At 45.0% G+C, this 18960-nt stretch overlaps 2 protein-coding genes and 1 long non-coding RNA gene across 4 annotated transcripts in view; 2 read left to right on the top strand and 1 right to left on the bottom strand.

Annotated features, from left to right (window-relative positions):
* LOC310840203 (retinol dehydrogenase 7-like) overlaps positions 1 to 18960 on the top strand; it is a 486845-nt gene that overhangs the window by 235101 nt on the left and 232784 nt on the right. The gene's annotated exons all lie outside the window — the stretch shown is intronic.
* On the top strand, positions 4438 to 16771 carry LOC310840164 (keratin, type II cytoskeletal 4-like). The gene is made up of 9 exons (XM_083729435.1): positions 4438 to 5066; positions 7060 to 7280; positions 8866 to 8926; positions 9072 to 9167; positions 10302 to 10466; positions 11424 to 11549; positions 11890 to 12110; positions 13655 to 13689; positions 15180 to 16771. Exons 1-9 carry the CDS (start codon positions 4545 to 4547, stop codon positions 15443 to 15445), a joined length of 1713 nt encoding a protein of 570 aa, XP_083585561.1. The 5' UTR covers positions 4438 to 4544; the 3' UTR covers positions 15446 to 16771.
* On the bottom strand, positions 11233 to 18293 carry LOC310840245. 2 transcript variants are annotated; one of them, XR_014561867.1, is made up of 3 exons: positions 18118 to 18293; positions 17811 to 17870; positions 11414 to 11523 (listed from the first exon to the last, which is right to left on the bottom strand). It is a non-coding gene; the product is annotated as an uncharacterized lncRNA (long non-coding RNA). The 2 variants fall into 2 exon arrangements; XR_014561866.1 differs by lacking the exons at positions 17811 to 17870; positions 18118 to 18293 and adding an exon at positions 11883 to 12024 and having other exon boundaries at positions 11233 to 11523.

An 18960-nucleotide genomic window follows, 5' to 3' on the forward strand; every position in this document is an offset into this window, starting at 1 on the left:
CTTTCTGCAGAAATATGCAGCCGCTCAAGAAATGGCAGGTAGTTGAGGTCTCATTGGCACTGCGGTTTACACACACACACACACACACACACACACACACACGAAGAGTCAGAGATCCTTAATATTGCCAGCAGCACCCCTGTTAGCCACTCAGGGCCAAATTAGATATTTAAACACCAGTAAACCAACTCATGATAGACTGAGCAGTCCCACTGAAGTTAGTCATGCCCATTAAATTCAATGGGTCTGCTCTGAGTAGGACTAAGGTTGAATACAAGCCTCTGCTTGTAGCCTCAGACAGCTCTCCAGTCTACCCTGGGTGGGAGGATTCCAAGTGTGTGTGTTAGAGAGAAAGAAAGCATGTGGGAAGCAATTTTAAATGGAGAAGCAGGGGGCAAGAAAATTGCACCTTAATAATAATAATAATAATAATAATAATAATAATAATAATAATTTATTATTTATACCCCGCCCATCTGGCTGGGCTTCCCCAGCCACTCTGGGCGGCTTCCAAAAAAACACCAAAATACTATAATACATCAAACATTAAAAGCTTCCCTAAACAGGGCTGCCTTCAGATGTCTTCTGAAAGTCTGGTAGTTGTTGTTGTCTTTGACATCTGGTGGAAGGGCGTTCCACAGGGAAGGCGCCACTACCGAGAAGGCCCTCTGCCTGGTTCCCTGTAACTTGGCTTCTTGCAGCGAGGGAACCACCAGAAGGCCCTTGGTGCTGGACCTCAGTGTCTGGGTAGAACGATGGGGGTGGAGACGCTCCTTCAGATATACTGGACCGAGGCCGTTTAGGGCTTTAAAGGTCAGCACGAACACTTTGAATTGTGCTCAGAAACGTACTGGGAGCCAATGTAGGTCTTTCAAGACCGGTGTTATGTGGTCTCTGCAGCCGCTCCCAGTCACCAGTCTAGCTGCCGCGTTCTGGATTAGTTGTAGTTCCCAGGTCACCTTCAAAGGCAGCCCCACATAGAGCGCATTGCAGTAGTCCAAGCGGGAGATAACCCGAGCATGCACCACTCTGGCGAGGCAGTCCGCAAGCAGATAGGGTCTCAGCCTGCCTACCAGACGGAGCTGATAAACAGCTGCCCTGGACACAGATTTGACCTGTGCCTCCATGGACAGCTGTGAGTCCAAAATGACTCCCAGGCTGCACACCTGGTCCTTCAGGGGCACAGTTACCCCATTCAGAACCAGGGAATCCTCCACACCTGCCCGCCTCCTGTCCCCCCAAAACAGTACTTCTGTCTTGTCAGGATTCAACCTCAATCTGTTTGCCACCATCCAACCTCCAACCGCCTCCAGGCACTCACACAGGACCTTCACCGCCTTCACTGGTTCTGATTTGAAAGAGAGGTAGAGCTGGGTATCATCCGCATACTGATGAACACCCAGCCCAAATCCTCTGATGATCTCTCCCAGCGGCTTCATGTAGATGTTGAAAAGCATGGGGGAGAGGACAGAACCCTGAGGCACCCCACAAGTGAGAGCCCAGGGGTCTGAACACTCAACCCCCCCCCCACTTTCTGAACACGGCCCAGGAGGAAGGAGCGGAACCACTGTACGACAGTGCCCCCAGCTCCCAGCCCCTCAAGACGGTCCAGAAGGATGTTATGGTCGATGGTGTCAAAAGCCGCTGAGAGATCCAGCACAACTAGGAAACAGCTCTCACCTTTGTCCCTAGCCCGCCGGAGATCATCAACCAGTGCGACCAAGGCAGTTTCAGTCCCATGATGAGGCCTGAATCCCGACTGGAAGGGATCCAAATGGTCCGCTTCTTCCAGGCATGCCTGGAGTTGTTCAGCAAACACTCGCTCAATCACCTTGCCCAAGAATGGAAGATTTGAGACTGGGCGATAGTTGGCCATCGTGGCCGCATCTAAAGATGGTTTTTTAAGAAGCGGTTTAATAACTGCCTCTTTCTTCACTGTCTCCACTCCAAATTGCTCCCACCTGAAGTGCCTTTCCCTTTTCTCAGGCTGGATGGGAGAAAATGGCTGGCAAGGTCTGATTCCTCGCAGTGAACCAGGGACGCTCCTTGTCCCAAACAACCAAAAATCTTATAGCACCTCAAAGACTACCACCTTTATTCCCTGTGCATTTCTGCGGCTACAATGAATAAGCTAGCCTTTCCAGTGCCATCACTTTTGGGCACCTAGGTGTGGTCTTTGTGCCTCTGCTGGGTGACCTGATTTGGGGCAGTAGCTGTTTTAGATCAGGGTATGGGCTGTCTATAAGCAAGGACGAGCCTACCATCCAAGGCTTGTCAGGGTGTCATGCCATTGCCTGCATGCGCTGTGGATGGTTGATGACATGTTGGAGTGGTTTTCACTGGGAGGTGCAGGTGAGCACTACTGCTGCTCTGTCACCACTTGTCAGGTCTGTCAATCGGAGGACTAAAGCTCCAATTCGACAGCTTTCTGGGCTTATCGCAGTGAATGAACTGTAACACTTACCTGAATAAGTGCATTGTGATTCAATGTGAATAGAATTTTCAACAGTTCATATACCATCTGTAATGCTCCCTGACTTGTGATGAGTCAAGTATCCCATTGTTCTACCTTTCTCTCTCTCTAACATTAGGGATGGGCAAATCTCTCTATTTTAGTTTCTCTCAGTTTCCAGTCATAAGTGCTGTTTCCCACATTTCTGCATCAGTTTGAATTTTTTGTCATAATCCTAATACATTTTTTTCGCATGCAGTTTTGACTGATATGCCTATTTTGGCAAGTTATTGCCCCAACAAAATGTGCTTTTGTATGCTGGTTTTACTAACTTTTGCATTTATGCACACTTTCCTATGGTGTATGCATTTTTTGTGTCCATCATTTGGCTGGTAAACTGCACAGCAAAATTCAGAGAAGTTCAAATGTCCAAGGAAGGTTGTGCTTCTGTTCACATACAGTTTCAAAAAATGCAGATTAGGTAGATTAATCTTTGAATGCAAACTGAAGCAAATCTCCTTCCCATCCTATAATGTATCGTGGCTTTTTCATTCTCTTAAATAAGGGAGTTCTTCCTGCATTCCTGCTGTATCCAGGCAGATTGAAACATATGGGATTTGGGATTGCTCAAACCTTTGTCCTTTTTAAATTTGAACTGTGCTGCATTTAAAATGGTCGACTCCTTGGGGCAGAGCCTACGGGACCGCCTCTCCTGGTATGTCCCACGGAGGACCTTACAGTCCTCAAACAAAAACATATTGGAGGTTAGGCTGGCCTCAACCAGAGCGAGGGCTTTTTCGGCTGTGGCTCCAATCTGGTGGAACGCTCTGTCACAAGAGACTAGGGCCATGCGGGACTTGACATCTTTCCACAGGGCCTGCAAGACAGAGCTGTTCCACCAGGCCTTTGGCCAGGGCACAGCCTGACCCCCTCCTTTGGTAATTCTCACAGAACTCTAGCCCAATGGTTGCCATTAATTTGATTTGAACTGATTTTATAATGAATTGATTTTAGAATGCTGTATTATTTTACTGTTGTTAGCCACTTTGAGCCCGGCTTCGGCTGGGGAGGGCGGGATATAAATAACAACAACAACAACAACAACAACAACAACAACAATTATTATTATTTTCTGCAAAGTGGCATGCACGCTGATAGAGCTATGTAGATAATTGTGCTAAAAGAAAGATGGGATACAACATTTTAAAATAAAGAATAAATAAACACCATGAATGAATGAATGGTTGCTGCGAAAATAAAAGTGATTGAGGGGAGAAAAGAATCAAACATGCCATCTTGAGCTCCTTGGAGGAAGAGCTGGATAAAAATGTTGTAAATTCCACAAGAGGCCTGGCAAGCTACAAGTTCTTTCCTGCTTGGCTGAATATTGTCATTTATTTGGCGTTTCAGATTGAGGAAATGTCTTTTTCTCTACCCAACCTCCCGCCCCTTTGAGAAATCTGAAAGTCAGATTTGATGTTGGATTTATTTCTTTTATTCCAAGAAGAAATGCCCAGATGTGTGGTGCAATTGTGTGTGTGTGTGTGTGTGTGTGTGTTTTTTTAAAGTGAACTCTGCATGTCAGAGGGTTAATTTTGGAACCCTCTGAAAGGAGCCATCTGCCATCAAGTTTCAGAAAAGGGAGTGATGGGGATAGCTCAGCCAGGGGATTATTTTCCCTGCAGGGCAAAAGAATGTCAAGGGAACCTGCCATGCCCTGCCATTCAGGCAAGGCTCACAGAGAAATCTAGTCTTAGTTGACAGAAGGGTGATGCCCGTAATCTGGGGTCGCCAGGAGTTCACTGTCAAGTTGCAGGTTCTTCTCCAGCTCTTTGGGGTGTGTTTCAGGGAAGGTCAGTTTCTGGCACAGAGCAAGAGGGAGGGTGCCAAGCACACCTAAGCTCAAGAATACAATATAAAAAAAGACTACTTTTTTTCCTCCACTCCCCTGTCACCCAGCCAACTCTCCGAACGGATAAAAAGGTAGATCTTCCTCCCTCCTGCCAGAGGGGCTCAGTCTCATTCATTACTGGGAACTCTTCCTTGGAACTTCACGGCTTACACTACCACCAAGACAACCTCTCCTCTAGCCATGTCTCGCCAGTCCTGTGCCCGGAGCATTGGAGGAGGGTTTCAGAACAAGGGTTTCAGTTCCAGCTCTGTCTGCTTTGGGGGTGGAAACAAAGTCAGCTTCAACACTGCTTCCATGTCCCGTGGATGTAATGTCCGTAGCGGAGGTGGTGGCTTTGGCAGCAGGAGCCTGCATAACATGGGGGGCAGCAAGAGAATCTCCTATGGTGGATATGGTGGCGGTGGCTTTGGCGGGGGTTTCGGTGGCGCCTGTGGCCAAGGGGCTGGGGGCTTTGGAGCTGGTGGTGGCCTTGGCGGTGGCCTTGGAGGTGGCTTTGGCGGTGGCTTTGGCGGTCCAGGTGGACTTGCAATCTGCCCTCCATTCCCAGGATGCCCACCTGGAGGCATCAAAGAGGTGACCATCAACCAGCACCTCCTGCAGCCCCTCAACCTGGAGATAGACCCCGAGATCCAAAAAGTGAGGACTGAAGAAAGGGAGCAGATCAAGACCCTCAACAACAAGTTTGCCTCCTTCATCGACAAGGTGAAATGATTTCTCTTTCCTTTTTGTTTTTCAGTATGAGGGCTTTTTGTCTTGTGTCTGTACTTAGTATTATGTCTATCAGATCTGGTCTGATTTGTAATTTTTAAAACAACAAGAACAATGAATTTCAAGGCTGAAAAATGTGAAGCCATTTTAAAAGCGTTATTTTGCCAGTTTTGTTATGATTCTTTCTAATTTGCCTTGTTACAAAATCTCAAATCAAGAGGTTTTATATTTAATCTGTATACTTCATGGAGGGGTGGTCAAATGTGAGTCCCCAAGGGTATGCCAGTCCTGAGTGTTTCAAGTAAATAGGAACAGAATTGAATATATATATATATATGGCGAAAGTTTCTCCTAAAAATCTGTACCAATGTAACTGCCGTGGCTCCTGCATCATACGTGCATCAGTGACCTGCATCATACGTGCATCAGTGATGCAACAAATCCTTGTCCCTTCTTATTTCCTTTTCTGGTCACCTCCTCATTGCATCCCTCAGCCGCCTATTGTGACTCAAGGGTCTTGGGGAGGCTAAAAAGTAGTGGCTGCAGTACAGAACATGCAACTGGAAGGTCTCCCTGTTTGTGGGCAATGCAAAGGAAAGCCTAGAATGGAGGAAGGAGATGCATAAGTGGTGTTAGGAGAACATAAGGAGAACATAAGTGGTGTTAGGAGAAAGCAACATCAGCAGGCAAGTTTGGACTAATGGCCATGTCCAGTACTCCATAAGAGGACACTGGTCAGAATCCAGCACCCGTTGCTCTGGTTTCAGTTATCCAGGAGTTGAGCAATGTGAAGAATACCTGGATGCTTTAAAAGCCCAGAAGGTGATGGTCACACCCTCATCATGATACAGGCAGTGGCCACATCCTCATCTCCAGAAAGCAAAGGCAGCCTGGCTTGTATGAGAAGGAGCAGGGCTCTTGCTCTTTAGAAGGAATCTGTGAAGGTTGGGTCAGATCACATGTGGCATAACTGAAAGTGGCTTTAATGTGGCTCCTGTAGCTTTGCACATGAGCCTGAGTGGAACAGAGCCACTAACAGTAATGGTGGCATTGAGACAGTGGGCAGGTGTTGTTCTCTATCCTGTCAATTTGCTGGCACTGGAGGGAGAGATTTGTTGACACCATCTTCTCTCCTGCCCTGAAGGTTAATAAATTTCCTCCAATATTTTAAAGATGAAAAGAGGGATACTCATTTTCTGCCTGCAGCTGTACCTATTGCTAGCTCAGGAGCACTGCTAAACACCCCTGTCGCCACTATTCTTTGCTTGATGTATGTGCGTCCATTGATTCTGCATTATCCCAAAGTTAAACAGTAAGCTCGTTCTTCTGGTTAAAGATATGCTAAAATAGCCTGACTTGTCTCCTAGAATATATAACCTACATTTCAAAATTAAGCTTAACCAACTGCAACCTTTGAAATAGCAGGATGTGCATTATGCCACTGCCAATCTTGGACAATCTGGTGCTTCCAGATGTCCTGGACTACAACTCCCATCATCCCCAGCCAGCACAGCTGGGAGTGGGTGGGAGTATTGAATTAGAGCATCTGGAGGCTATCAGCTTGGTGAAGGCTTCTCTACATATGCATGTATTATGCTAATACATGGCAGTCTCTTTTGACATTGTTAGTTAGAGCGTGGTGCTGATAATGCCAAGGTTGCAGGTTCAGTCCCCGTATGGGACAGCTGCATGTTCCTGCATTGCAGGGGGTTGAACTAGATAGTCTCCAGGGTTCCTTCCAGCTCTACAATTTTATGATTCTGTTATTTAGCTTCAAAGAAGCAGAGAAGAGAAAGCTTGCTCTATAGAAATTCACATTAGTATCATTTTTTTTAAAAAAGGAACTCCAAACTCTTCAAAAAACCAAAACAGGGACAGAACAGGAATAGCGATTCACCCCAGAAACTGCCTTCCCCTTTAAAGGCAATTAGACTACATGGTCATAATAACCCTTTCTTTCTCCACCCTTATTCTTTGTTTGGTTCAGGTCCGTTTCCTAGAGCAGCAGAATAAGGTTCTGGAGACCAAGTGGAAACTCTTGCAAGAGCAGGGCCAAGGGACTGGCATTGGTCAAAAGAACCTTGATCAGTTCTTTGAGGTCTATATCAACAACCTCAGGAAGCAGCTTGAGTGTCTTCAGAATGAGAGGAGAGGCCTGGAATCAGAGCTGAAGAACTTTCAAGATCTTGTGGAGGATTACAAGAACAAGTAAGGGATTATAGAACCAAAAGAATTGGGTATCAATAAATGATCTTCCCTGCTGGTGCAATTGAAGGTGGATGGGCCAGGACCAGACTACCTATTTGAAAAACCAGACCTGGCCTTTTGCTGATGCTAGGATGACAGAAAATAGAAATATTAACTTTCAATTAATTTAATTATTTATTTGAAACAAAAGCGTATATACCAACAATTAGATAGAGTACAGAAGGCCTCAGATGTGTTTGTTTGGTTTGCCTCTTAGCTTGGGCACTCAACACTGAATGTTCAGTGCCAGTGAGAAGTCACAATTTGATCATGGTGTCATGCTTCTGGTATGACCTAACGTCCTCTTGAATTTGACCCCGGTAGAAATCTGATGGATTTGTAAAGGGATTATTCTATTTTATGCTCCCAAATTCTCTGTGAGACCTTCCCTAGATCATTCACTGAGCGGAATGTGGAGTTGAACTTGAATCTCCATGGTCTACTTACTATATCACACTGAATTATCTGATTCACTGTTATATATGAGGTGACTCACGAACATAGTATACATCCTGTGTGATGTACAGAGTAACCAGGGTTTTTTTAAGGTCTTTTTTGTAAAATCAAGTGATTGTATCTTTTTGGGGCTCTTTGCACCTTTATAATTATTGCAGCTAAGGTGAAAAACTATGGTTGATTTCCAATAACTCCTAACGTTGAAATATATGATTTTACAAATTGTTTTTGCTTTTCATTGCTCAAGACTCAATGAAGTTCAGTAACATGATTACACTATGCTATAAGTGGGCAGGGAATACTGTGGGCTTCAGATGTTGTACACTAGAACCTCCATATTCCCTAACCATTGGCCATGCTAGCTGAGGCTGATGCGAATTGTAGCTCAAAACATTAGGAAGGCACCACACTGGCTATGTCTGCTGTAAATCCTAGCAAAAATTGTGACCCACAGCTTGAATTGTGACAAACAGATCCATTGGGCAGCCCTAAGGTATGCATTTGGTGGCACTTGAAAATAGGTACTGTAATTTAATAAACTCTTGAGCCAGGAAAGTATGTTGTAAATCAGGATGGTGTTCAACAGAATCTTTGTTTGTCTGATGCCAAAGAATGTAGAATGCCTCTTGGCAGAGGACAGTGTCTGAAGAATGGAAACAATGAAGAATGTTATATGAGTTATAAACCTAGGATATCAAGTAACCCGCAAAATTGGGGACTGGTAATTCTCTTTCACTTGCAGGCCAAGCAAATTCACAAAGCCCTTGACTGTTAAGAAAATCTAGAAAGAAGAAGGCAGGGCTAGATGTCCTTTGCTCAACCCCACCCCCTCTTGATCTAGATTTTCTTTTTAAAAATTCCGGACCAAGATTTTTTAATTAAACAATTCTGTGGAATAACAAAGCAATATTTCACACATTACTTCTATTTTATTATTTTCTGTTGCATCCAAGATTTTAGTTTCTTAAAAGAAATTTGACTTTTTTTTTTACAAGAAATTGGGGAGTGTAGATAGATGTTGGAAAAGACACACAAAACTGTGCAAATAGAAAAGTATTTAAACCTGATGTTCTTTCTTTGCACTGACCAGATATGAGGAAGAAATTAACAAGCGCACGGCAGCAGAGAATGACTTTGTGCTCTTGAAAAAGGTAAGTGTGCCACTCTTCCTGGCTCCTTTGCAGTGATTCAGAGGTGCAAGTTGCTATTCACATACTGGCATTTAGAAGAACTGTGTGTGTGTTTGCCTCCATCACCGTGTGCAAAATATGAACTTCTCTCTGTCCTTTCCTTCAGGATGTGGATGCTGCTTACATGAACAAAGTAGAATTGCAGGCGAAACTGGACTCCTTGACAGATGAAATCAACTTCTTGAGATGCTTGTACGATGCTGTAAGTAGTCTTGCTGAGTTTTTGTGGCCTCCTGGGAGAACACTAGAATGATGCGAATTTTGGGGTGGAGTTAAGAGTGAGTGACAGGTAGAGAGTCATTTGGGAAATGGCAACTGGAGGAAGAGATATGGAAATGAGGGGTGGAGATTAGAGAGGTAATGGAAGCATATGTAAAAGAGTTGGGATTGCTGTTATGAAAGTTAGGCTAGTCTAAAATGTTAGACTAGGAAATTATTCTGTATCTGATGACTACTTGTTTTGGGTGTCACATTGCTTAATTAAGTATTATTAGGGGTGTGCACAGGCCCTAAGTTTCCCCTTCTACATACCTGTGCGCTTGTAAAAATTCCAGTCTGCTTCTGAGTCACTCTGAGCTGTCTCCGCTTTGATCTGTAATTCATCTCCTGAGCTACTCTGTCTAAAATGAAGCTCACAGTTTCCCCATTCACTATAATGGGAAATCTTTTATGTTCTTCATTGCTCTGCAGAAGGTGCAAAAGTGCATTGCATCCTCTCCATAAGACATCCTTGCAATCCATAAATCCACATGCACGCAACATCGTCTGCTGTTATGTCAGCAATTTGACCAGTGTACAGTGGTAACTCGGGTTACAGACACTTTGGATTACAAACTCTGCTAACCAGGAAGTGGTTGCTCCAGGTTAAGAATTTTGCTCCAGCATAAGAAGGGAAATCGCATGCCAGGGGCGGAGCGGTAGCAGGAGGCCCCATTAGCAAAAGCATGTCTCAGGTTAAGAACGGTTTCAGGTTAAGAACGGACCTCCGAGAACGAATTAAGTTCTTAACCTGAGGTACCACTGTATTATAACAGCTAATTTTCATGTCCAGCTTTTGGGATGCCAGAAAGTTCTAAGCATAGTTTTTAGAAGGACAGACCTTTTGCAGGTGTGCCAATATGGACTATCACATCCATTAGCACCTTTAGAAAAAAAAATAGACAGATGCCTCTAAGGGGAGAGGTAAGTGATAAAATCAACATTTATGGTGAAAAAACATGATGTGACCATGGCACTGTCTACATATTTATTTATTTAAGGTAGAGGTACTCTACACTTTAACCAAATGGACTCCCATGGCAGCTTACAAAAATCAGTAAATCGATTTCTTTGGCAGGAATTGAGCCAGATGCAGCAGACCGTTTCTGACACCTCCGTTGTCCTCCAAATGGACAACAACCGGAATCTGGACTTGGACAGCATCATTGCAGAGGTCAAAGCTCAGTACGAAGAAATTGCTCAGAAGAGCCGAGCAGAAGCAGAGTCTTGGTACCAGTCCAAGGTGAGTTCTCAGGCCTATCAAGCCTTGCCAGTCTAAAATGACCTCCTTGAGCAAAAACCAAATGCAAACAAAGAAAGAAACTCTTGTTGTTCATTAATGGGAAATGCCAAATACACAGAAGGCAATGCATTAAACTAGGAGTGATCTGACTTCAGCTCCGTGTGCTTTGCTTTATTTTAACTAGAATCCCCATGGTTTTCCAATGTGTTTTACATTTGCAAAGCAAGAGTGTGGGTTCAAAATCTCTTGCCAGCTGAGCCACAACAACCCTAATGAAGTGGTCCTGTCTATGCTCATGAACACACAATGTAGTGCTTTGCTGGAACAGACAAAAGGCCCACATTATTTACAAAGAAGCCCAGCAAAGAGCACTTGGAATATAGGAAGCTGCCTTATACTTGCTCTGACCATTGGCTCATCTGATTGAGTATTGTCTACACAGAGTGGCAGCGACTCTCTGGGGCTTACAGCAGGGTTGGAGAACCTGTGGCCCTCCAGATGCTATTGGAGTCCAACTTTCACCAGACCCAGCCAGCAGGGCCAGTGATCAGTGATGCGGGGAGATGTAGTCCAATAACATTTGGATGGTCACAGGTTTCCCACGCCTGGTTCATAGTCTTCCCCAGCCCTATATGTAGATCCTGGGAGTGATCCTAGGACCTTCCACATCTGACGTATATGTTCTACCACTGAGCTATTGCCCTTCCCCAAGGTGCTATGTTGTCCACTGGAAACTGGCTAGTAATCTACCAATATTGCTTCAAAATCACTTGTAGGTAAGCTTTTAATCAGGCCAGTCCACCAAGAATTGCAAAAACACTCCTTTCTTTTTTGGGGACAACCTTGGAAGGGTGTCAGAGGGTTTGGCAAAACCTGAGCCATTGCTCAGCTGGGTTTTTGTTTGAAGATGATTTATCTTCTCTGACATAACACCCCTTTCTTCTTTCTGTATTCCAGTATGAGGAGCTGCAGCAAACTGCTGGGAAACACGGTGACAGTCTCCGTGACACCAAGGCCGAGATCTCTGAACTGAACCGAATGATTCAGAGGATACGATCTGAAATAGATAATGTGAAGAAGCAGGTAAGGCTGGAGGAATATATGCAAGATTAACCCGAGGGTGCAGGGGGGCAGAGATTTTTATTGGAATTTCACAATCTGGTCATCTTAGTCCTGTGCTGTTGTCTTAACTGCAGCAATTCATTTAGTAACACAACTCAAGGCAAGCCAAGAGGTATCAGGCTGAAGTAGGATGGCCCCTTTGTTACCTCCTAACCTTGCACTACAAAAAAATATGGCACTCAGAAATGGTTCCCAGTGGATGTAGGGGGCCGCTGCCTCCAGGAGGAATGGTGCTGCTGGTATTAAAAATAAAAATGAAATTTCAGTAATCAGTTTTTCAAATGCCTCTCTTGCCTTTCAGTGTGAGAAGCTGCAGGCTTCCATTGCAGAAGCTGAGGAACGTGGTGAGCTGGCCCTCAAGGATGCCAGGGACAAATTGAATGAACTGGAGGTTGCCCTGCAGAAGGCCAAGGAAGAAATGACCCGTCTCTTGAGGGAGTACCAGGAGCTGATGAATGTCAAGTTGGCGCTTGATATTGAAATTGCCACCTACAGGAAATTGCTGGAAGGAGAGGAAAGCAGGTGAGTGTGATGCACAGGAAGGAGGTGTGTATCTGGACTTTGCTGAAGAGAAGACAAAAAAAAGGAAATCAAACTGGAGCTTTCATTGCATAACCGCTCCCCCTTCCTCTTGGGGAGGGGGGGGAGAGGGAAGGCCATGAAATGTTTGACTGAGTCCAGCAGTTAAATTCTAAAAAGGTGAGGTGCCATGAATGAAGCCCACTTGGGAAGGCTGGTCCATGAGATCAGAAATGTAAGGGTGGGCAATGTATACCCATTGGCGAGGAAAGCATGTACTGCAGTGATGGGGAATCATAGGACCTACAAACATTGCTGGGCTACAACTCCCACCATTTCTGATGGTTGTCCATGCTGAGAACTGTGGTCCAGCAACATCTGGAGGGCCATTGTTTGCCCATCCCTGATGTACTGCATACTGTGCACACATGTGAACTGGTCTGACTCAGATTAAGCCATGGTTAAGCTTGATGGAATGGTAAGAGCTGAGGTTAGGCTGTGGCAGTGCAAATCCTGATTGAGAGGTAGGTGGATGTTGTGGCAAGAACAGGGGAAGTAGGGACAGTGGCGTAGCGTGGGTTGTCAGCACCCGGGGCAAGGCAAGTAATTTGCGCCCCCTAACCCAGTAGGGGCAGAGAGCTGTGAGTGCGAGCGCGCCCCCCAGATGTTGCGCCCGGTGCGGCCGGCCCCCCCTGCACCCCCACGCTACGCCACTGAGTAGGGACATTGTTAGAGGGTAGCTCAGGGTACTGGAGTCCTGGGTCTTTGGGGGGGGGCTGGTTCTCTCCTCCTTTTAAAAAAGACTGGTTTTTTTTGTTACTTTACTTACTGCAAAGCTTTCTTTGCCCAAAGGCATCTATCCAAATATTTTCATTTTCATTTCACTTTTAATTTGTATACCCCCTTTCTATATTGCTATATGCAAAATAAACAACAAAGATCATACCTCTTACAACAATAAAATCCAATGAAAATAAGTCGTAATAAGAATATGAAGCATATAAAGAACACCTGCAATTTTTACTACTACTACTACTACTTCAAATAATAATAATAATAATAATAATAATAATAATAATAATAATAATAATTCTTGAAGTATGTAGCAATTCTCCTGGTTGGGAACATCACAAACAAAGGCGCATATCATTCTTCTGGGGTTGCCTCTGCTTCCAGTGCTGGGAGAGGTTTACAATGTGGACTGTGCAGCTAGTGTGCAGGCTAGTGTGAGCTGAAGGATCATGCCTATCTGAATTGCAAGTTCTGGAAAGGGTGTCCCTGGCTCTTGAAACGAAGGCTGTCTTTCTGATCATTCCCACATTATTTACTAGTGATCTTGATGGCCAAGCAAGCAGCTGCGCCCAGGTCTCCTGTGTCCAACCCTATCTGCTCTCCGCACTGCACAGCACTCACTTTTGCAGTGCCTGATGATGAAAGCAACAAAGGGATTGAAAGGATTTGTTCATTATTGTTCAGTATTTTGTGTATGAATGCCCAATTGGATCTCATTTCTTGCCTAAACATCAGGTTTTTTCTCTCCTTCACAGGATGTCTGGAGAGTGTCAGAGCACCGTGAGCATCTGTAAGTAGTGACTCTGTACTCAGCTTTTAAAATTAGTGGCACTATCCTATAACCAGCTGCTCTGGAAAATGGCATGCACTGGCACCACTGTGTCTTGGTGTGGTTTTGACAACAGTGGTTATGGTAGATATGCACCAAGCTCTTAAGCACCATAAATAAGGACACAGAAGGAAAGTTGTGGGTGCAGAATGTGGAATCAGGGCTGTGGAAGATCCCCCCTTGCGCTATCCTGAACATTTTCTGACCACCACAAATGGTGCACCTCCAGTGTGCTGTAGTAACATGCCAGAAAGAGGTTGAAACTCAAGGAAGTCAGGGATGATGACCTGGAGGGCCACGGTTTCTCTGTCCCCAATTTTAAATGTTACAAAAATACCACGTGGGAACAACTTTTGTATGTGATGCTGTGGTTTGCATTGCTTCATGCTCATGGGTTGATAACATTTGTAACTTATTCAAAGCAAGCCAATGAACTTCATGGCTGAATGGGGATCGTTTTGAACCCAGCATCCCTTTAGTGCAAGGATGAGGAATTTGTGGTTCTCCAGCCGCTGCTGGACTGTAACTCCCATCATTCTTGACCATTCTTTGACCAAAATGGTCAAAGGCCTGGAAACGATGCCTTATGAGGAACGGCTAAGGGAGCTGGGGATGTTTACCCTAGAGAAGAGGAGGTTAAGGGGTGATATGATAGCCATGTTCAAATATATAAAAGGATGTCACATAGAGGAGGGAGAAAGGTTGTTTTCTGCTGCTCCAGAGAAGCGGACACGGAGCAATGGATCCAAACTACAACAAAGAAGATTCCACCTAAACATTAGGAAGAACTTCCTGACAGTAAGAGCTGTTCGACAGTGGAATTTGCTGCCAAGGAGTGTGGCGGAGTCTCCTTCTTTGGAGGTCTTTAAGCAGAGGCTTGACAACCATATGTCAGGAGTGCTCTGATGGTGTTTCCTGCTTGGCAGGGGGTTGGACTCGATGGCCCTTGTGGTCTCTTCCAACTCTATGATTCTATGATTCTATGATTCTATGATTGGCCATGCTGGCAAGGGCTGATGGGATCTGGAGTTCAGCAACATTTGGAAGGCCACAGGTTCCCTGCTTTAGTTCTAGTTCAGCGCTTGAGCCCTTACATGCCACACACTTTCTCAATTGACTCTCATCACACGGATGACTCCTTGGCCCTGGAGGCTTCACTTGTCTTATTTTAAGATGCAAAGTAGCTGGGAGTTTCCTTCCTTCCTTCCTTCCTTCCTTCCTTCCTTCCTTCCTTTCTTTCTTTCTTTCTTTCTTTCTTTCACAACTTGCCATCTCTTCAGGCCATGGCTTGCATGCTCCACTGGTGCATTCCTGGGACAGAATGCCCTGGAACAGACATGAAATAGCGCCACCCCCATGCTCAGTGCTAGAGAACTACATTCCAGGCATTAATTGGCCACATTAGTCCATAAAACCACCACAATGCTAACCATGGTTGTCTTCCTTTCTAGCTATGGTTGGCTCCTCCTCTGCTATTTCTGGCGGTGGATATGGTGGCGGATTTGGAGGTGGATTTGGAGGTGGAATGTGCTATGGAGGAGGATCCGGTGGCCTTGGTGGATTCAGCTCTGGAAGCGGAAGAGGTGTTTGCAGCATAGGAGGTGGGGGAGCTTGCTCTGTCGGCGGAGGATACGGAGGAGGATATAGTTCCGGAGGCACCATTGTGAAAAAGACCACCACATCCTCCACTTCCATCAAGTCTTCAAGCAGGAAATAAGAAGCAACAGGTGCAGTGATGACAACATCAGCATGGATGAAAGAACCGTTTTTCTGAAGACCTCTGCAAAGCCACCCTGAACAGAACCTTGGCGCCTTTCAGAAAAATGGACTGTGCCCCTTATGGCCCTTATGGCTGCTCTCCCAGGATATTTTTTAAGTCTTGCATTGTTTGGGTGGGATACAGACTGAGTTAGCTGAACTTAAGTACCATTGAGTTCTCTGAGACCTGTCATTGCTAACTTGTCTCATTTATGTCAGTGGGGCCTTAGTTCATCTAATGTTGTCGGTATCCAACCCAAGCAACCCAACCCAAACTTAGTCTGTAACCCATCCTTTGTTCTTAACTCATTGTTGACACATTTCATGCCCCTAACGCAATTAGGTCTAGTCAACAGACGTGTATGTGAAGGCTGTGTTTGCATGAACAAGGGCAAACAGTATTAGATAGTTCTACAGAGGTTATTCTAGGCAATGTGTGCCTTCCTTTTGTACCATTCACACATCTTTTATGTAGAGCAGCACTCTGCCCTGTGTCCTACAAGGAGGAATAACTCTATCCTAGATATCCCAGAATTCTCATTGGCTGTGCTTCAACTGAGGAGACACTTTTATCTCTTTGGTGGATTGAAACACCTGGAACAACTGGATACGTACAGTTCACAAAAGGAAACAATTCTAGGAGTCAGGTTATTTGATTCTCCTAACGTTTAAAGAGTACTGCTATTTTGTCTACATTCAAACTCCTCCGAATGAAACCTGATGAGGAGATAATATGAATTACATCAAAAACTGCTTATGTGAACACAGCCTTCATGTTTTGCTCATTCATGCAAATCAGTGCTATTTTTCTAGAAAAAAGAGGTGCTGGAACTCACCATAAGCACCTCCCTCATTCTCTTAAATGGCAATGGTGCCCACCTGAGAGGTTCTGGAGAGTTCTGGCTGGGGAAAAAAATGCCCTGATACAAATGAATATCTTTCCAGCTACTCTCCTGTGATTACCTGCCTGTGGTTTTGCTGAGTCATAATGGTTACTTACTTAAATGAATATGCAAAATACCTGCAGCTAAAAGGTAGGGGCATGTGACCTTGCCAAAGTTACACTCCTTTAAGTCCCATTGATGCCAATGAGAGAGCTTAAGCATATGCTTAAGTCATTCCTATTGAAAGCAAGACGGCTTATCCAGATTTAACTTTAGCTGCTTTGTGCTCCACAATCTGCCTTTCTTTTTGTAATGGCCTTGAAAATCTTTTTGTTTTGGTGGTGATTCCTTTCCTCTCGCGTGTGATCACTTGCAGCTCATTAAACTCTAAGTGAAGAGAACAATGGTGTCTTCTGGGTTTTTGCCAAGAGCTTTTATGCTGGGATAGTAATCATGAAAGCCTTATGATGGAGGATAAGGCCTTCAATGACTACTAGCCATGATGACCTTCTTCTGCCTCCATTGTGAGAGATAGTATGTCTCTGTATACCAGGAAGTGGCAAATTACAAGAGAGGAAAGTGTTCTTGCACTTGCGGGTTTCCCATAAGCTTCTACCGTCTTTTCCCGAAAGTAAGACATCCCCTGAAAATAAGACCTACTTCCAGTTTTGCCTCTCACTGTAATATATGGCATCCCAGAAAATAAGACCTCCCCGATAATAAGGCCTCCCCCGAACATAAGGCCTCCCCGGAATATAAGGCCCCCGAAGCTACCATAAGGTGTCTGACTCCTCTGGACCATAGCGGCGGGACCATAGCCACCACACAGCTCACTGATTGGCCGCAGTGCAGCTGGAGCTGTTCAGGCTGTGCAAGGTCTCTTTAAATCAGAGAGCCCGCACCACCGCCAGCACAAGCTGCCACCTGCTGCTCGCTCTGCCCTGACGGAGTCTGGCTGACTCACAATTAGACAATAAATGTGTACCGTATTCTTCTTCATGGAAAAATAAGACAACCGCTGAAAATAAGACCTAGCGCATCGATGGGAGCAAAAATTAATATAAGACACTGTCTTATTTTCGGGGAAACAGGGTAGTAGCCACTGTGAGAACAGTTTCTCTCTCTGTGTGTGTCTCTCCATTCTGTGCTGGAACAGAATATGGGGTTGGGGTCCATGCCCATTGCAGGTGTGAAGCTCACAGCCAAAACATCCAGTAACAGGCCAAGCAAGGCAGAGGGAGGTGGAGAAAGGGCTTTGGAGGGGATGGTAGAATAGGAGGCTTTGGAGGAGGTGGCAGGGAATTGGAGGTAGATGTAAAACTGGGAGGGCAGGCAAGGAATTGATGATGGAGGGGATGGGGCAAGTTAGACTGAAAGGGACTGACACATGGCACAGAGCTTGACAATGGGAGGATCTTCTAATCTGGAGTATATCTAGACCACAAGCATTGGACTCTGGCCTGTCTGTGACTCCAGATTCCTTAATGCCCTTTAATCACCCTGTTCAAAAAAAGTGCAAATTAGGTAATTTTTCATTAAAATGAAATAATAATCCAATTTGCCCCTCTATTCCTAATTTTCAGAACCCTCTCAAATATCAATTTCCAGGATTCTTCGAAAATAGCCATGAAAGTTAAACTTGTGGAAAACTTTGTAGCATAAATGGCCCCCAAAGCTGAAGGGCATTTCCATTCAAATGGTGTTTGTGTGCCACGTCATGTGATCAGTTATATGGGGTGGGGCTTACCTGCTCCCCGCGTACTTTATTCAAGTTGGCACCCCTGGTAGAACATCTGAGATTGCAGCAGCATGACTGAAGTAGAGTCATGTGCACAGGATTGCGTATGCAAGTGAGACCTTCCCTTAAGTGGGAAACCTCATGCTGATTCACCTTTTGCTGAGACGGCCAAATGAACGGCTAGTGTCTCGCCTTAGTTTTGTAACTTTATGCTACCAAGCGCTTAACCACCACCCACAAGGAGCAATGAAAGACGTGCAGCTTCCCTCAAGGAACTCCTCCCACTGGCTTCGCAAACCTAGATTTCAGTTTCCTTTTACACCAAGTACACAATGTTCTTGCTCTGTTAGATGATCAGATAGAAGCAGGAAAAATGGGACAGTGACAAACCACTGGATTTTCTCTTAGCAGAACTATGGAATACAGAGGTCAGCAAGCTTTTTCAGCAGGGGGCCGGTCTACTGTCCCTCAGACCTTGTGGGGGGGCCGGACTATATACATTTTTTTTGAGGGGGGGGAATGAACAAATTCCTATGCCCCACAAATAAGCCAGAGATGCATTTTAAATAAAAGGACACATTCTACTCATGTAAAAACACACTGATTCCTGGACCATCCACAGGCTGGATTTAGAAGGCGATTGGGCTGGATTCGGCCCCCGGGCCTTAGTTTGCCAATCCATGGAATTGAGGAAAAAACCTAGTAAATGAAATCAGAGGGAATGACCTCTTGCCAAACAGCAAAGCAAAAATTACACAAACATGAGTAACTGCACATATGTTTATGTACATGAAGTGTACACTAGTTGTGATAAGATTATGGGTCTTCTTCATTTTCTCCCACGTGAGCAAC

Source organism: Podarcis gaigeae (assembly GCF_964106915.1).
Source record: "Podarcis gaigeae genome assembly, chromosome: 2".
Lineage (NCBI taxonomy): Eukaryota > Metazoa > Chordata > Lepidosauria > Squamata > Lacertidae > Podarcis > Podarcis gaigeae.

Bases quoted from the DNA above. Each gene is read 5' to 3' on its own strand.
- LOC310840164 (XM_083729435.1), top strand. From the start codon at position 4,545: ATGTCTCGCCAGTCCTGTGCCCGGAGCATTGGAGGAGGGTTTCAGAAC. The intron at 5,067-7,059 runs GTGAAATGATTT...TGTTTGGTTCAG, and splicing joins TTGCCTCCTTCATCGACAAG to GTCCGTTTCCTAGAGCAGCA. The intron at 11,550-11,889 runs GTAAGGCTGGAG...CTTGCCTTTCAG, and splicing joins TAGATAATGTGAAGAAGCAG to TGTGAGAAGCTGCAGGCTTC.